Source organism: Zootoca vivipara, chromosome 7, assembly GCF_963506605.1.
Source record: "Zootoca vivipara chromosome 7, rZooViv1.1, whole genome shotgun sequence".
NCBI lineage: Eukaryota > Metazoa > Chordata > Lepidosauria > Squamata > Lacertidae > Zootoca > Zootoca vivipara.
Window position 1 is genome coordinate 49,397,840 of NC_083282.1, and position 17,144 is coordinate 49,414,983.

The 17,144-nt window shown below is 46.7% G+C and overlaps 1 protein-coding gene across 1 annotated transcript in view; it reads left to right on the top strand.

The window, feature by feature from the left end:
* Positions 1-17,096, top strand: part of LOC118088166 (F-actin-monooxygenase MICAL1) — a 44,474-nt gene extending 27,378 nt beyond the window's left edge. The window contains exons 12-24 of the mRNA XM_035121439.2: positions 2,163-2,310; positions 4,038-4,225; positions 4,490-4,599; positions 4,867-4,917; positions 6,362-6,536; positions 6,814-6,899; positions 7,087-7,729; positions 8,750-8,829; positions 10,301-10,402; positions 12,453-12,546; positions 12,673-12,769; positions 13,826-13,899; positions 15,682-17,096. Coding sequence (XP_034977330.1) covers positions 2,163-2,310; positions 4,038-4,225; positions 4,490-4,599; positions 4,867-4,917; positions 6,362-6,536; positions 6,814-6,899; positions 7,087-7,729; positions 8,750-8,829; positions 10,301-10,402; positions 12,453-12,546; positions 12,673-12,769; positions 13,826-13,899; positions 15,682-15,845 — 2,012 coding nt within the window. The 3' untranslated portion in view covers positions 15,846-17,096. The remainder of the gene's footprint in view (positions 1-2,162; positions 2,311-4,037; positions 4,226-4,489; positions 4,600-4,866; positions 4,918-6,361; positions 6,537-6,813; positions 6,900-7,086; positions 7,730-8,749; positions 8,830-10,300; positions 10,403-12,452; positions 12,547-12,672; positions 12,770-13,825; positions 13,900-15,681) is intronic.
* Positions 17,097-17,144: the final 48 nt, after the last annotated feature.

The following is a 17,144-nucleotide window of genomic DNA, read 5'->3' on the forward strand; positions in this document are numbered from 1 at the left end:
CGAAGCCAGGTTTTCTTAAGAGAGACAGGAATCAGTGTTAAGTTCATCATTAAGTTCATGCAGTGTTTTGGCATAATGCATAGAGTTCACAAGTCAATGCCAGCAGATTGTTACTAGTATATATAAGACCCTTTTCTTTTTTTTTGCTGGGTTTTTGTTCTCTTCATTTTGGTATTTGTTGGAAGCCACCCAAAGTGGCGGGGTATAAATAATTAATAATAATAATTAATAATAATATTAATATAATAATAATAATAATAATAATAATAATTAATAATACTAAGCACACAGCATACACCTTAGGAACAGAGTAGCAGAATCCAGTTGTCTTAATAGGGTTGAGGAAACTTTGGTCTATTATAGTCAGCCAACCAGTTGACTCTGGACTCTAACTTGGTTAGCTCTGTGCAACATGGCTGGCTTGTCTTGGGGCTGGTTTGCCTCTTGGTTGGCGAGAAGCCCAGAACTAAGGCCTTGCCGTATTTTTGCTGCACTGCAGGCATGCCAAGGTCCCCTGGAGAAAGATGATCCAAATCTTTCCACAGTGAAATTCCCTTTTATTCTGGTGTAAACTTGGGTGTAAAAGCTTCTGCCTCCAACAAACTAACAATGCTGAAACATTTCTGCCTACTGTATAGGCACCCTCTGTTCAACTCCCAGGAGAAAAACACACATTCTCACTATCTCTTACTCCCAAACTATCACTTCTGTGTGTGGGGGGGGGATCCCCTGCTGCCCAGTTCTTAAACAATGGAGAGAGTGTTTCTCTATTACATTTTGCTCCAATTGTAGCATTTTCCTTTTCAGCTTTCTATGAAATAAACTAAAAATGCCACAGATCGCTCTGCATTTCCTGAACTGTTTTTCTGCCTTCTCTTATGTGTGTGTACATTTCTCTGTCCCTCTGGCTCTCCCTTCCCTCTTTAAATTACAGCTCTCTTGTTTCTTCTCTGTGTTTTCTCATATTTCCTCCCACACTGTCATAGTTTTCCATGACCCAGTCTGTTCCCCTTGGCCTTGCTCTGCTTATGGAATAGCCCTTGTGATGGTTAGCAAATAACTGTGTGTTTTGGGAGGTGGGGAGATCATGTGACTTGCCCGCTCACTGTCACCCTAGTTAGAAATAAAGTGCTAGCTACTAGGAAGACTTCTCTGATTCACTTCCACTCTGCTTTGAGGCTGTGCGTTGATGGATTCCAAGCTAAGGATGTTGTTACAAATGTATTGCATGCTGATGTGTAAATCAGTGGTGCAGATGATGGCAATGTGATTGTTGTGGGTTCCTGTGCGGCATCAGAGTAGGGTCAGTGGTGCCAGGCTAGCCCAGTGCTGTCCTGCTTTTAATGGAAGCAGTACAAAGTATACTTTGGTGGTTCTTCCTATCACAACAGAGCTGTGGTTTAGGCAAAGCAGTCGCATTTCATCAGCTTGAAAGCTGGCTGAAGCTCCCTATTTAGTTAGACTTGGAGTACAGCAATCTGCCCTAATTCTAAAGTAGCACATACACAGTCTCATCTCTGTTGGTAGCTATGTGTTAGGTTTTTTCCTTTTTCTGAGCTCTGATGGAGGAGGAAAAGTTCAGACAATAAACCCTGATATGCTGCCAGACTAGGTACATTCTGTGCATTACAGAAATCCTATAATCCAGGGGTTGAGAACCACTGGCCCACAGGCGAATCTTGGTCTGCCAGGGGGTCCAGTTGGACTCCTGTGGCCATTTCCCCTCCCAAACCATGCCCACTTGTCCATCATCTGATGTCACTGGGTGATGTCAGTGGTGGGAGGCGGTTTTCAATCCAGCTTGGTGTTGCTTCACAAGTGTAACCCAAGCAGGGAATGGATTGCTGGAGCTGCTCATCAGCTGGTGAGTGGAGGGTTCAGTCCTGCTGGGTGCTGCTTTGCCAACCCCTTTCCTGTGTGTCAGCTTGGCTAGATGGGTTGGACTGCCCACCTATCAAGTTACCTGATGCCATCGTGCCATCAGAAGATTAGAGTTGGCCCCTGGAGGAGGGGGTGGAAGAAGATTGGGCCGAAAGGTTCCCAATCCCTGCTTGTCACTAGGTACATCTTGGGAATTGGACCGAGTGGCTCTCTTTCATGTACTTGGTTTGCTCCTTCTCTCTCTCTCTTCTCGCCATCATCCTTCATTCATCCTTCTCCAGATTCCAACAGAGCCTATGAGGAGCTGCTTAGCTGGTGTCAAACTAATACAGCAAATTATCGTGGCATCAAGGTAGAAGACTTCACATCCTCCTGGAAAAGTGGCCTGGCCCTGTGTGCCCTCATACATCACTTCCGACCAGATCTTCTGTGAGTGAGCCTTGCGGGAGGGAGGGAATGCTTGTGGGCACAATAAAGGCAAATTGTATAAAGGCATAACAATTAGCCATTACTGTACCACTCAGGAAATGCTACTCCAGAGTGATTATACTGTCCATTTGTAGAAAAAAAATGTTTTAAATTGGTTGTGCAGGTCAACTTATTCTGTGGCTAGGTGCTTTTTTTCTAAATCACACACACTCACACTCAGCAAACTGTGTGTATCCCAAAGGTCTAAATTAAGGGCTAGTCCATATATGCCTGTACATCACTTTATTTCTTAATTCTTTATAACACAGCTGAGAGTGTGAACGGACTGCAGTGAAATGTATGTACGGTATTACGTACAAAGTGATATGCAGAGATTTGATCTGTGGTGGCCCATGCACACATGCAAGTTGCCATTTGATGCTGGAATAGCAGCTCTGTGTGTGAGCCACAGACCTAGTCAGCCTAGAGGTCTCCGTTACTGACCTGGTGATTTGCTCCCATTTTGGGAAGCTCAGCATCTATCCCCCACCCTGCCTCTAGAAATCGCCACATGGTGCTGCTGCCTTTGTGTTGCAAGTGGAACTCTCCCACTCTATATAGTTCTACTTCAGAAAAGGTCCCACAGGAGAGCCCACTGAGCTTCAGATGTCAGGGACAAGCTAGGCCAGGCATGGGAAGACCTTGTGGCCTGCAGGTAGCTTTTGCCCTGCTGGTCTAGATGTGTCTTAAGGTACCAATTCTCGAGCCTCTTCCCCGCAGCAACTATCCTTTCCTCCCTCCCTCTTACCAATCATGGAGAGGGCAGCCATAAATGTGGCTTAAAAATATGCCTCTGCTCATGTTTATGCTGCCAGAGAGCAGGGATGGGGAACCTCAGACCCAGAAGCCAAACACCTCTCTCCAGGTCTCTCCATCTTTCCCCACACGACACCTCCTCTTCACCTACACCTTTATTTTGCACCCTCCTTGAGTCCCTATGCCTGGCTGGGATGTGTCTTGAGATCCGATCAGGCCTCTCACTTACCTGGATGGAGGTCAGAGAGGGAGGTGCAGATGTGAAGAAACCAGCTACTGTACAAAGATATAATTTTCACTAATTGCTCTACCCACTTTTGCTGCTGGTCCCCCTGCCTGCCACTGCCATGGGATTGGGACATTCCACCCAGGCTGTGGGAAGGGAGTGTGGTCTTCAGTCTGAAAAAGGTGCGCCGCCCCACCCACAAAGCAGTCTCTGCATGTTTCTCAATTCCTAGAGGGTGTTTCAGGGGGTTAATGGCCACAAAGCCACGGACTCCCCAAACTGGGAGTCTGTTGCTTCACAGTCTTGCCAGGATGGCAGCAACATTTCATTTGCCTGTTTTTGGTGATCAAGAGAAGCAGGGAGTCTTCCTGTCCCTGCATAGTGAAATGAGATGGGAGCAAGGTTGTTAAAACAGGGGGTGGGAGGATTGCTGGCTGACACCCCATTACTGGAAGCAGTGCTGTGTGTGGTTTTCTTGTTTTGTTTAAAGTGAAACGGTAATTTGTGTGACTGCCTCCTGGTGCCCAGTAACGCACATGGCAGCCGTTTCACACAAGCACCTTGTCATGAGCTGGGAGTTGTGCTGCTATCGTTTTTAAAGAAACCGTCACCCACTTCACCTTCTGCTTCAGGTGTCTGGTTAAAGTTTCTCTCAGTCTGGGCTAAATCCTGTCAGTCACATTGGCTTTGTATCTTCCTTCTCCAGAGACGTCAACGCTCTGAACCAGAACGACCCCATTGGGAACCACCAGCTGGCCTTAGACGTGGCAGAGCAAGAGCTAGGGATCCCTCCGGTCCTCTCCAGCACTGAAATGGCTTCGATGTCCGAACCTCAGAGGCTTGGCTTGATCACCTACCTGAGCCAGTTTTATGACGCCTTCAAGAACTCTCCAGGTACAGAGTTCCAAGGAACCCCGTCCTGGGGATTCTCCTACAAGGGGAGCCTCACAAGGGGAGTGGGGAACCTTGTTTCCAGGCCTCTCTCCCTGGTCCTTGGGGGCTCTTCCCAGGCCATTCAAAGGTTCAATCTGCAGCAACTCCAGGGAGTTCGGGGAACCCTGGGAAGCTGCTGCCACAGTCATTGTAGGTAGTACTGAGCTAGATGGGCTAGTATCTGGCAGCTTCCCAAATTCCTAAACACTGCATTCTCTCCTCCAGAACCAGAAGAGAAAAGTTCGAAGCTTCTGTCGACACGTGGTACCAAGGGAGCTATCCTCTTCCTCAGCAAGCTTCAGAAAAGTCTCTCTCTCTCACGTAAACGTGCCCTGGTGAGTCTCTCTCCGCAGCCATTGCTAGCCCAACACCAGACATTCCCAGCAGTGTGTGTGTGTTTGCGGCTTTTGTGCTGGCTAGTGGCCCTTTGGCAGCTGGTATGATACCTTCCCAGATCACTCTAGCCCCCCCCCCAGTTTCAGATGTCCCTAGTAAGAAGCATAGGGTGGGGGGGGCAGTGGGGGTTACGTTTATTGCAGGAGCAAAGTGTCTTTGGCTTTCTGTCTTTTCTGCTGCTCCAAAGTCATACTTTTTGATTGCAGGAAAGCTCTGCAGTGGATGACCAAAGCAAAAAGACCAAGCAAGAGGCTGGGGTAAGTTCTGCTGTCATTGAACTTAGGGGGTTCATTGGTACTAGACAAGTTTTGGAGGATGTCATATATGACGATTCCACATGGAAGGCACTGGCTTGAAAAAATGACCATGAAATCTGCATGTGGATAATAGTATACCAAACGCCTGTGGAATTTCACTGCCTGCTGGGAAGCTTTAGCCATCTGCAGTTTCCCACTGCATTAATATATAGGGGGTGGGGGCGGACTCTTGAGTGCAGCATCTTCACACATTATGGTTACATTTTGGGTTTTATGTGAATTCCTACATGGAAATGCCTTTATTGCAGGAATCTGGTTATGTGTGAAGTTAACCTTAGATATGTCTGGGTCCAGAGTAGTGATGGGAATGGATATTCATTGCTTCTGAAAATTCATTGCTTCTGAAAAATTCCATTTTTAATCCAGTGTGTATTTCAGGGAGTTTCATTTAAGGAAACTCCATAACCCTCCTTATTCAAGTCATTGCTATTGAGACTGTAGATTTTCTGACCCTTTAACACATGATGGGAAATCCAGTGCATGCAGTTTATTGACTGCAACTGCCAGGTGACTAATATAACTTTAAGACTGCAGTTCAAAGACTGATCCCAAGGGTCAAATTCCACCTGTGAAAATTGGAACTCAAATGTCATTTGGGAAATCCCACCCTGCCTCAGTTCCAACTTGAACTTTGCTGTGGCCCATCACAAATTTATTTTTAAGTGCCCAAGGAAACATTGATTTCCTCTCTTTTCACACAAAACGTTGCACCAGAATTCTGGCTGGTAGGATACATTGGAGGCAAATAACAGTTGCAAGGAGGTTGGACGCTGCCTATGAAGGCTGACCACTTGCACACACTCAGGGTGGCTGCTAAATGTCCCTCCGTGTATCAGGATGCAGGCTGCTAGCTCTCATGCTGAAACAGCTGGTGGGCCTGGAAGAAGCCAGATGTCACTGGGCAACAACCAAGATTTTTATTGCATTCATCTGCTGCAGTTACATACTGGCAGAGAGCCTGGCAGCTCTCTTCTCTCGAGACTCAAGCCCTCCCTTTTATCTGACAGAAAGGAATGGCTTGCTGGACCTTGGAGCCATTGTCTTGTTGAGGCTGTTTTCTTGGAGGAAGGCATTGGAATGTAACATGTAATGCTGCCTGATATGTTACCTCACTCGGGATGGAGTGAGGTCATCACTAGATGTCGGAGGCAGAGAGGCCAGAGGGCTGTTACCATTACCAGGGTTGGGGGACCAACAGCTATCCCAGATGTTGTTGGATTACAGCTCCCTTCATCCCAGCCGGAGCTCAGGGATCATGAGAGTTGTAGTCCAACAACTTGTGGATATTTGTTAATGTGTCTCATTGGGTTGAACCATGCATTTTGAGACCAAAGCACAAGATGACTTGGAACGTGTGGTCCTAAAGGTGTTGGTCTTTTGGCAGAGCCCTGTCACCTCCTCTATGAGGAGCAGCGATGCCTGCTATTTCTGCGGAGATCGTGTGTACATCCTGGAGCGAGTCAGTGCAGAGGGATGCTTCTTCCACCGCGGCTGTTTCAAGTGTCACCGCTGCAAGACGACACTGCGCCTGGGGGACTACGCCTTCAATGAAGACGACGGTGAGTGGAGTTGAGAATAGGCAGTTGGTGAGCCTGAATGGCACAGCCGTCAGCGCAGACAGGGACATTGTTTGATTTCTCTGAAATCCAAACTGGCTGCCTTTCTTTGCATTGTGTCTCTACTTCCTGCAAGTGCATATCAAGATTCATTTGCGCCATTTGCTTTTATTCTCCTTGAGATATCTGAAATTGCCCTGGCAGTGATGTTTATTGGCAGGTCAGGTGAATGCAAGCAACATACCCTACCTGATTACGGCTATCTTGATTTTACTCCTAGGTAATTTCTACTGCATGCTGCACTGTCCTCCCTCCAAGGACATGACTACACCCAGCAGCACAACCTCTGTCAGAGTAGCACGTAAGGTGAGTGGGATGGATGTCTTTTCAGAATTGGAGGCATTTCGTGCTGACTAGCAAGGCCACTCCCTAGCTGATAATTAACCTAGCAACTCTGTCCAGGAGCATATTCCATGTTACTTCCTGTCACGCTCATGGGCAACAGCCCTGCAACTTGCTTGCTTGGAAAACTGGCTTTTTTTTGTCTCCCCAGGATTCCTCCAAACTCCTCATTCCTTCAGATAAAGGCATTCTGGACTTAGCTGCTGAGGACAATAAGATGGCAAAGGGTCCGTATCAACCAAGCCTGGATGAGAACCTGTTGTCTTTCGAAGATCAGCTGCCAACAGGTCAACCTACAGAACTTCATAAATCAGCTGCTGAAGCCCACAGCTTACTCCCAGCCAGAGTAAATGGAGGCTCTCGTACTATGAACTCATATTGGCATCCACATCGTCAGCCATTAGTGGAGGAGGACAAGACGTTGGGGGGCTCTGTTTCTGAGGCTGATTTAGCTTCAGAGGTTGTAGACAAAGGCAGAGATGGAAACAAGGCCAGTCCAAAAAGAGAGAGACTTGAACCAGATAATTGGACTGGCAGCCAGTCCCAAGAAGAGACACATGACAGCCTGGTGACAGGAATTCAAGGAACTGATATAGATCCTTTTCTTTCCGGAAAGGTGCCAACTGCTCAGAGCCCCAAACTAGAACAGAGGGAGTGTGAAAATCTCCCAAAGAAAAAGATTTGCTTGTCAGCCCTGGAAAAGCTTGAATTGTCCAGACTGAGTCCAATATCTGCCTCATTTCACTTTCCAGATATGAAAATAGAAGAACCGAGCTTCAGCACCATCTCAGAAGGTTGTTTTATTTATATATCATATGCCTTATCCCAAAAGTTTGGGGCAGACCATAAACATGGGATGAAACCTCAGCAAAACTGAACAACATCAGAGCCATTGAAATGGCTCCCCCACCTTTGATTTTAAACCTAAGCCTCAAAGGCCATGCTCAGTTGTCACCATGTGCTCTTCCCTGTACAGCTGCATATGGCTTCAGAGCTTCCTGAGTAGCATATCCTTTTGTGTGTGCTGCGAGATGTTTATCCTGCTCACATGGGATTTCTCCACCGTGCAATCCCATATTAAAACACATTATTCTTTGTGACGTTGAACATTTAGCTTGTTGCTTCTGAGACGGAAGCATTTGGGATGTTCAGCTCCTCTTAGCAGATCAGAGTTGCCTCCATTGTGGCCCAGAGAGCTGTTTACTCTGGTCCACTTCCATGGTAGTGTCTTCTAATAAACCCTCATCCTTTAAGATTAGAGTAGGTGGTGGCTGCGGCAGCATTCTCCATATTGCCTGCTTAATCCAACTCGCATAGCTTACCAGACCCATTTCTGTTCTTCGACATGTGTTAACCCTCCCATATTGTGCATTTCCTGTTATCTTTCTTAACCTCTGTCCTCTTTCTGGAGACCATAAAACAGGAAGCACGTGCCCTGCTCAATTAATGCTTCATAAATGTTTAAGGGCTATACTACCAGCATCCACTGGCCTCTATGGAGTAGTTTTGTTTTGGGTCTCAGACCACTGCAGTACTAACTGGTGATGAAGAATTTCATTGTTAGCAGCGTTGGGCCCAGATTTTGAATGGTGCAGAAGTAATTCCACCTTCACTGCCCATAGAAAAGAAGTGAACATAGCATCAATGTGCCTTCTTCTCCACTTCATTATATAAAACCAGTTCTTCTCTTAGATATCTCTAGCTATAAAAGATAGCTTCACTCCACCCCCAGACCCCAAATCACCCTTTAATTTATGGCGTCATTCCACAAGTCACTGGAATGAAATATTTTTCTCTTGTCCTTTTTTTGACAGATTCTCTGGAGATTGACAGTGACAGTGAAGAGGAGGAAGAGGAGGAAGAAGCAACAAGCCAAGATTTTGCAGCATATATTGTGAGTGTAGAAGCCCAAACTTCAATTCCACCACAGCAGACAAGCACAACTCAAGCCACTTTCAGGACCATTTTCATTTTCAGTAACTCAGGAGGGCTGTGTTATCATCATGACATCCAAACATAGCATAGCTGGGATAGCTCAGTTGGTAGAGCATGAGACTTTTAATCAGTGTCATGAGTTCGAACCATGTGTTGGGCAAAAGATTCCTGCATTGTAGGGGTTTGGACAAGATCACCCTTGTGGACCTTTCTAACTCTTTAATTCTCTGCTTTTAACAGCAGGAAAGCATTTTCTTTCGGTTTTTAACATAATCTCTTCAGCAAATCATGGGATTCCTCTCACCACCGCATCTCTCAGAACCCTTGGGTTAACTCCTTCTTTTTATCCCCCCCCCCCAAAAATTCACTTTTCTCCCTCGTCGTAGCTCCTTTTTTGTTGTTTTCTGACTTAACAGGCTTATTTTCTCCCTTCTTTTTCTCTCTCTAGCCCAGGCATGCCCGAACTTCGGCCCTCCAGATGTTTTGGACTACAATTCCCATCTTCCCTGACCACTGGTCCTGTTAGCTAGGTATCATGGGAGCTGTAGGCCAAAACATCTGGAGGGCCGCAGTTTGGGGATGCCTGCTCTAGCCCATTATTTTTTGTGTTTATATATTTTTTAAAAAATCTGCATCCCATCATTTGGTCTTCTCCTATACTGTCACAAGTTTCTCCACATCTGTTACCCCCCTTTTCTCTTTCCTTACCCTACAGGTTTCTCTTTTCTTTTCCTTTTCTTCCCCAAACCCCTCCCATTGCCCCATCTCTTCCAACTCCCTGGCAACAGGCCACAAGTCTTTCACACTCCCAGCGCTTCACATCAACGAAGGGAGTCTCAGAAGTAGTTGGCCAAGTGGTGTGGCTGGTTGGAAGCTCCAGTAGGGGCCTTGTTATCCATGGAGCTTGTCCATATCCCCAATTTGAATGGGTGGTGCTAGGCCCTAAATTTATGACGCACGCCTGGAAAAGGACCACAGACGAATATTTGGAATTCCCCCCCAAGGGGGCTGCAATTGGCTTGTGGGTCTGTAAGAACAGCAGCAGATATCTGTACAGTATTCTGAAAGGATGGCTAACAAGAACCTCACAAAGCCCTGAAGACAACCCTCTCCATTGTGCATTCTGGGCATGGTCCTGTCTACTCAAGAGGTTTTGACTGGAGAGTGAGTCACTCTGTCAAGACTTAAGACTCTGAGCGTTAAGTTGATCTTGATTCTGTGATAACAATTCACTTGTCTTTTCCCCAGTAATGTCATACCAGGCACCTTGGGCTTGTGTATTTATTTTTGTATCTTCTTGTAAAGGGGTTGGGTCACTGTTGGCTATAGCTGGAAAGTATGCAGTAGTCTAGCCCTAAACTGTGGCTGCAGTTTAGATGGGCAGCGGCTTTTAAAAACATCTCATTTGATTCTTGTTTGTGTGGCTGCAGCATTTCCTGAGCTTAACTGAAGAACCTCAGTATCCAACGTGGAAGAAGACACTGATGCGGCGAGCCAAAGAGGCGCAAATGAAAAGGTTTTGCAAAGCGCAGGTAATACTTGCATGCTCCGCTGGTGGACGGGCGCTGATACTTTTACAGGGATCGTCCCAGTAAGGAACGGGGCTGCAGAAATTAAGGGTGGAACCTGCTATTTCACATCTCAGGCCCCGAGGACATTAGGTGTCTCCAGAGCATAGCTGCCAAGTTTTCCCTTTTCTCGCGAGGAAGCCTATTCAGCATAATGGAATTTCCCTTTAAAAAAGGGATAACTTGGCAGCTATGCTCCAGAGATTCTCACTGTTATTATAAACAGCTGCACACTTTATGTGGTAAATGTTTGCTTGCATATATCCAAGCTATACCACCATTTCCCAGAGAAAATTCATTGTGTAGACATCCAGCTGTTCCAGGAAGGGTTTCCAGTACATGAATGCTTAAAGATTCACTTGGGGTGGGGCTTATCCCTGTGATTTCCCTCCTCTCCTCCATCCAACCCCCCCGCTGCGTTATCCCTGTGACCCGTTCATTTTGCACACAATCATTCCCCCAATGTGCGTGTTCTGTAAAACTTTGCCCTATCCCAACCCTGACTCCCCTACCCACGTGTATTATGTGATATTCTACCCAAAGGCACGGCCCTGTAAAAGGCCCATATTCAGTTGATTCTATGCTGCGGCCTATTCGCCCCCCCCATCCCCCACCTAGGCAGGCCCCTAAATCCACTCTGCCTAGTTTGCAAAGCAGAGGCAAGATACTGTGGAGAGGGCAGGTTTCATCCCTATGTCTCCCCCCACTCTGTTCTGACCCATTACCTATCCCTGCCCCCTATTCAGCCCCTGCATCCCCCCCAGGGGGCAATGTTGGGCCTTGTTGCTGCAAAAGGCCTGTTTTCAGTTGGTTGCTGTGGAATTTTGTGATGTCATCTGGTGGTGCGGCTTTGCAGGCAGCAGTGGGCAATCTGCCTTTCTATTGGATGCTGCTGGAGTCTTCAGAGCTTCTGCTGGTGATGTCTAATTTGGGCACCACTTTTTGTGTTTAATCATTATTTTAGGTATGAAAGGTTTGCTTTTTTGGAAAAAAAATTATGCCAGATCCCTCACTGATGGGCATGGAACGTTGTGGCCAAATTTGTTACATTACAGTTCAGCGGTTACGGAGAAGGCTGTGACCACTTTGGACCCTCTTCCTGTTCATTGAGATGTAAACTCTCACTTAGCTTCCCCCACTTTTCCTCTTGTACCCTAGTTGCTCCCACTGTTAAGGCCCCACCCCATATAAGTAGGTTAGGCTTCCTGAAACTGGAATGTGATGCACTTCAGAACACTGGGAGGATAACTCCCATGAGCCTCAGCCCCAGAAGATTGGACCAGGTTCTTAATTAATTAATTTTTATACTGTTTTACTGGTTTTTGTTGTCTTTTTTTTCACACCGCTTAGAGATGTCAAAATAGGGTCACAGTTTAGAAATGCTTTCAAATAATAAAACATCTCAAGCAGACCTGCTTGGGGAAGGCTGTATATAACTACAGTACTGTGTACAGAGTTGAAGCTCACAGGTGCAGGATGCTTGGGTTATGTGGAAATGTTGTGCTGCTTCCTATGCCAAAACACCTTCTGTGTGAAGCCCTAGGTTGACTATTTTGCCCATTCAACTAATGGTATACAGTATTTCAAAATTTAATTTATGTGAGCGTAATGAGGGCTGATGATAGTGATAAATCCTTTGTGAGTTATTTCACAACAGTTGAGAGGTTCTAAACTTTGCAAATATATAGAGAGCAAATGGTATGCACATATAAAGTTAATGGCAGAAATATTCAAGAGACTGTAAAATGACTAAATTACACTTATAGTACATCCCCCGTTTCAAGTGCAGGAGGGATTGGATCATGCCCTTAGATTTTTAATGATGTGACACACGGTCATTTTTTGCTTCAGACAATCATAAGCACTGCCAGGTTTTGCCAAAAATGTACTACTGCTCTATAAGAGTTCCTGCCAGTTATTCCGAGAAGCTATCCACACATGCTTGGGTTCCTCTTTCTTACACTTTGAAATGCTTTCTTCGTTTGACCAACTCTTTATTGCTTGGGCATTCCAGTCAATCCAGAGGCGGCTGGAAGAGATTGAAGTGACTTTCCGAGAGCTTGAAGAACAGGGAATAGAGCTGGAGCGATCTCTGCGGGAAGAGGGAGGTAAGAGTCTGGGCTTCCAGCAAGAGAGATGGGGGTAAGGCTGCAGCCTATGGATATAATACGTGCCCCCCCCAATGATAATCTGCTGTAGTCCCAGGATAACTTCTTCCCTCCTTTATCCTCCAGGAACAGATGCTGAACTAAAACAATGGATGAACCAGCTGCTTTCCCTGGTCCAAAAGAAGAACAGCCTGATGTGCGAGGAGTCTGACCTCATGATTGCGTAAGAGACCCTGCCTCTCATAGTTGTTGAGACCTGGTACTCATGTCAGTTCTGATCACAGGGGAGTTGGCACAGTGCTGCTCCTTCCTGTGCTATCAGAGAAGGAGCTGGATGTGGTCCTCACAACAGCAGGAAACCCTTGAGTAACTGAATTTAGGTGTGCAGTATTGGGATCGCCTCCTCCCGTGTAGTGCTAAGTTTTTCACGATACTCCAGTGGCATTCTTCTGGTTCTTGCACTACCTTGAATGCCATTAACAACCCAACCTAGTTCAGAGTGCTGGAAGATGGTGTGTCAGACAGACAGCATGAATAGAACTGCTGTGGCAATCGGGGATGGGGAAGTGAGGTTAAGGGGCTTAGAGTTGCTCTTGGACTTAGTAGCAGATCTTAGTCCCCTAAGCTATTTCAAAAGTTGTTTTTGTCCCCTTTCCTTACTTTGTTTTAAACAGCTAGCTCGTTTGAAAGAAAACAAAAACCAGGCCCTCTAAAGCTAACACATACAGCTGGCAGAATGTGACATACACCAGCCTTTCATTGGACTACAGCTCCCATCATCCCTGGCCACACGAGCTGGGGCTGATGGGAGCTTGAGTCTAGCAACATCTGGGAGGGTGATGCAGACCAGCAGTGGGAATTCTGAGAATGAACCCATGGCAGCCTGTGGATGCAAAGTTGGCACTGGACCAGACCTTATGTTGAAAGTCTGCCATGTGTATATAGAAGAACTACTCCCCTGGTAATGTTCTGTAGATAGCCAATACTTCTGCAGTTTACAAAGGTCTTTCTATCTGAGAGAGAACAGGACCTTTCCCTGGGAAGCTCCAGTTAGACAAGGCAGACATGCCTTATTCATTACTACAGTAACTCATGCCCAATAGTCTGTTCTTAATGAGGCTTAAAGTATATGGATATTTGAGATGACAGTATACAGAGGAGTGTTACTAACAAAGGGAGAATCAATTGGAAGACTTCTCAAGAGTAGATCTTGTATACTATCATGAGCTTCTCAATTATGGATGACCAAAGTTCTCAGTTGTTATTTTTTACCCCATAGGGTGCAAGAGCTGAAACTAGAGGAACAGCAGTGCCAACTGGATCATGAGCTGCGCCAATACGATAATATGGATGGTAAGAGAGATTATAAGGGGTCCAGGTTTATACTGGGAAATGTAGAGAAACCCAAGAAATGCTTGCCAAGCTATTTTTTTGTAACTCCTGCCCAGTTAACTGGGAGCATGTTTTTATTCATTCACAGAATTGATTACTGTAAATCAACTGATTGAATGAGGGGAGGGAAAGGTCATTTATGATGGATACACGAAGCAGAAGCTTGCTACCCTGCTATTTACTACCGTGTTTCTCACATTTTAAGACACTGTCTTATATTTATTTTACTCAAGAAAATAAGCCTATGGCTTATTTTCGGGGGGTGTCTTTTTTTTTTTTACTAACCGGTAAGTTGCTGCTGCTGCTCAAGCACCGACAAAGCACCCAGCAGCACACGCCGCATGGAGCCCCGAGCCAGCGGGACCCGCTGAAGTGCCGACAAAGCTCCCGGCAGCGCTGCGCAGAGCGCCCTGAGCCGCAGGAGGAGCACTGTGGCTCTCGGCCTCTCTGCCGTCCCGTTCCTGTCTCCGCCACAGGCGCCACCTCCTCCTGCTCCCTCCCGGGGTGTCCCAGGCTTCGTCCGCTCGGCAGCGCTCCATGCAAAGCCAGGGGCAAGCGCAATTCCACCAGGAGGTTCCCTCCGCGGCACCTGTAGAGACCATAGAGGAAAGGCGCGCGGCAGACACACCACTTCCGTTACCCTCACCCACTCCTGCTGAGGCTCGGGGCGCTCTGTGACAAAGCGCCCGGCAGCGCCGCGCAGAGCGCCCCGAGCCACAGGATTCAAAGTGCTACAGAGCACTGCTGGGTCCCGCTGGCTTGGGGTGCTCCGCATGGCGCTGCTGGGCGCTTTGTCGGCGCTTCAGCAGGGCCCGCAGCACGCACTGCGTGGAGTCCCGAGCCAGCGGGACCCAGCAGTGCTCTGTAGCACTTTGAATCCTCCTCCTCCTGCTGCTGCTGCTCGGGGTGCTCTGTGTGGCGCTGCCGGGCGCTTTGTCGGCGCTTCAGCTGGTTCCCGCTGGCTCGGGGCGCCACACGGCGCGTGCTGCTGGGTGTTTTGGCGAGGCCCTCCAGAACTGCACTTACGGTAGCACTACGGCTTATTTTATAGGCACGACTTAAAATGTGAGAAACACGGTATATCTGATTCTCTTAGGGTCTAAGCTAGTTGGCAAAGGAACCCAAGTCTCTTGCATCAAGCGGAATTGTTTTAAGCACTCAGTTATGCCTGCTGTATTCTAGTTGAGCCAGTTAATCAGTTATCCAAGTAAATGAACTCTGGCATCTTATATGCACCTGCTTCTAACGGAAAACCTGCGTACCATTGCATAAAGCAGTGCATGCGATTCCTGCCCACCCCCTGCTAATTTAGCATGTTTAATTATTCAAACTTCGAACCAGCTCCTTTGTTCTCATGATCTGTTGTTAGGGTTAGATATTTTCATCCTGTGTATAGAATGTTTCTAAATACACACTGGTGATGGAGAAGATGGGGTATATGGATTAATTTGTCCTAAACGGAATGCAATTCTGGGAATGTAATAAGTGAAATCAGGCAGACAGCTTGTCTCCATTAACTGCTGAGAAGAATTAAATATACAGACGCTAAACAGGGATTTCATTCACAGCAGGGGTGAGGAGCCTGTGACTCTCCAGATTGTTGGGACTGCAATTCCTGGCCAATGGGCAGGGATAATTTGAGATGCAGTCATGTAATATCTGGATGACCGCAGGCTCCCTGTTTTCTATGCCATAGTAGTGACTGACTTGGGGCCACATTTTTTTGTGTGTGTGTTTTTAAAGAGACTTCAAAAACCTTAGAAGACCAGCTGAAAGAAAAGGAGATCTTGTCCCAGTTGCTGGAGGTTGTGAACCAGCGCAGTGCCCTAATCGAGATGCAGGAGGAGAAGCGCCTCAGTGAGCTTTACGAGCATGCGCCAGCATTCGGGGACCTTGGGAAGATTTGAGAGTTGGCTATATTGAAGCTTTTGTCTTTGTGCAGAAGCTAAATTTTAACACAAGTTCTGTTTTAACACGTATCTGCAGAGGACTGTGATCTTCAACAAAGATCTGTCTGAGGCGTCCCAGCAATAATGAAGGCCAAGGTGTTGGCTGCAGCTCTGTGCTAGAAGCATCAGGCAATTCAGTGAGTTCATTCATTAGCAGCCTAGGTCAGCTGCCTGGGTTGAGTCCCTTGCCCCCCCCCCCCTGCAGATTAGTGTTTGGTAGCTGAGGTGTAAGGAGAACAAGCCTGACCTTGAGTGTTTTTAAGTAGCAAGACTGGAAATATGGCAGTTTTTTATTTTATTCTTTTTGCCAATAAGTGATTTAATTATAGTGTGTCTTAAGATTGTCCTCCAAATTCTTCTTTACATTGGCTACAGGGAGACAATATGTACATGTAACTAACTATAGCTGCCTGCCTTCTCCCCTATGACAAAAGGCCTTGGCGTACCAGGACAGCTCCTCTTTCATGCCATTTCAGGCAGCTGCAATGTTTGCCCCTTGTGCTTCTCAAAGATCTAGACTTGTAGAGATGGGTAGTAAAGGGGGGGGGCTGTTGGTGTGCAAGTGAGCATTTCGGCCTTCATCCAAGCTCCAGCAGGCCAATATTACTTGCACCTCCCACCCCAAAACTAGCTTGAGATATTTGAAGGGGCATAAGTGCTAAATAATTTAATATATAAACCAGGTGTAGGGAACTTGTGCTCCACCCAGTGTTGTTGTGAGTCCAACAACACCAGCAAGGCCTTTCTAATAAAAACTATAATAAACAGTTTACAGGGTATTACTAGGGAGGGGCACAGACCTGTCAGTTGAATGAGCAAGGCTGCATGCAGCCTGCCAGGAACTATAATAAAAAACAGTACGGCCGCTGGAGAAGTGTGATCCTGTCACAGTATCTGGATAGGTATATTTGCCACTCACACTGTACTTGCATGTGTAATGGATTGCCAGCTATAAAACCACACGGGTGTGGTCTGAATAGAGTATCCCAAAGCAATAAAAGCACAGCCACAAGACAAGAATTATGGGCGCTATCATCACCATAAACTGCTCCTGCAGCAAGCCCCTTTACAGAACAAGGGTCAGACCTCTGTGGCTAAGGAAATGGCTTCCTGTTAGAATCAGAAGGTTGCCATGCCTGAACTGCTGTTAAGCCACAGTTTTTTTTACAGGCTGTGTGCTCCTCTTTCAATAAAGATGCATGGAGTGAGCTAGAAGTGTTATCCTGTCTTTTCTCATCCCAGCTAATTTAACGCAAG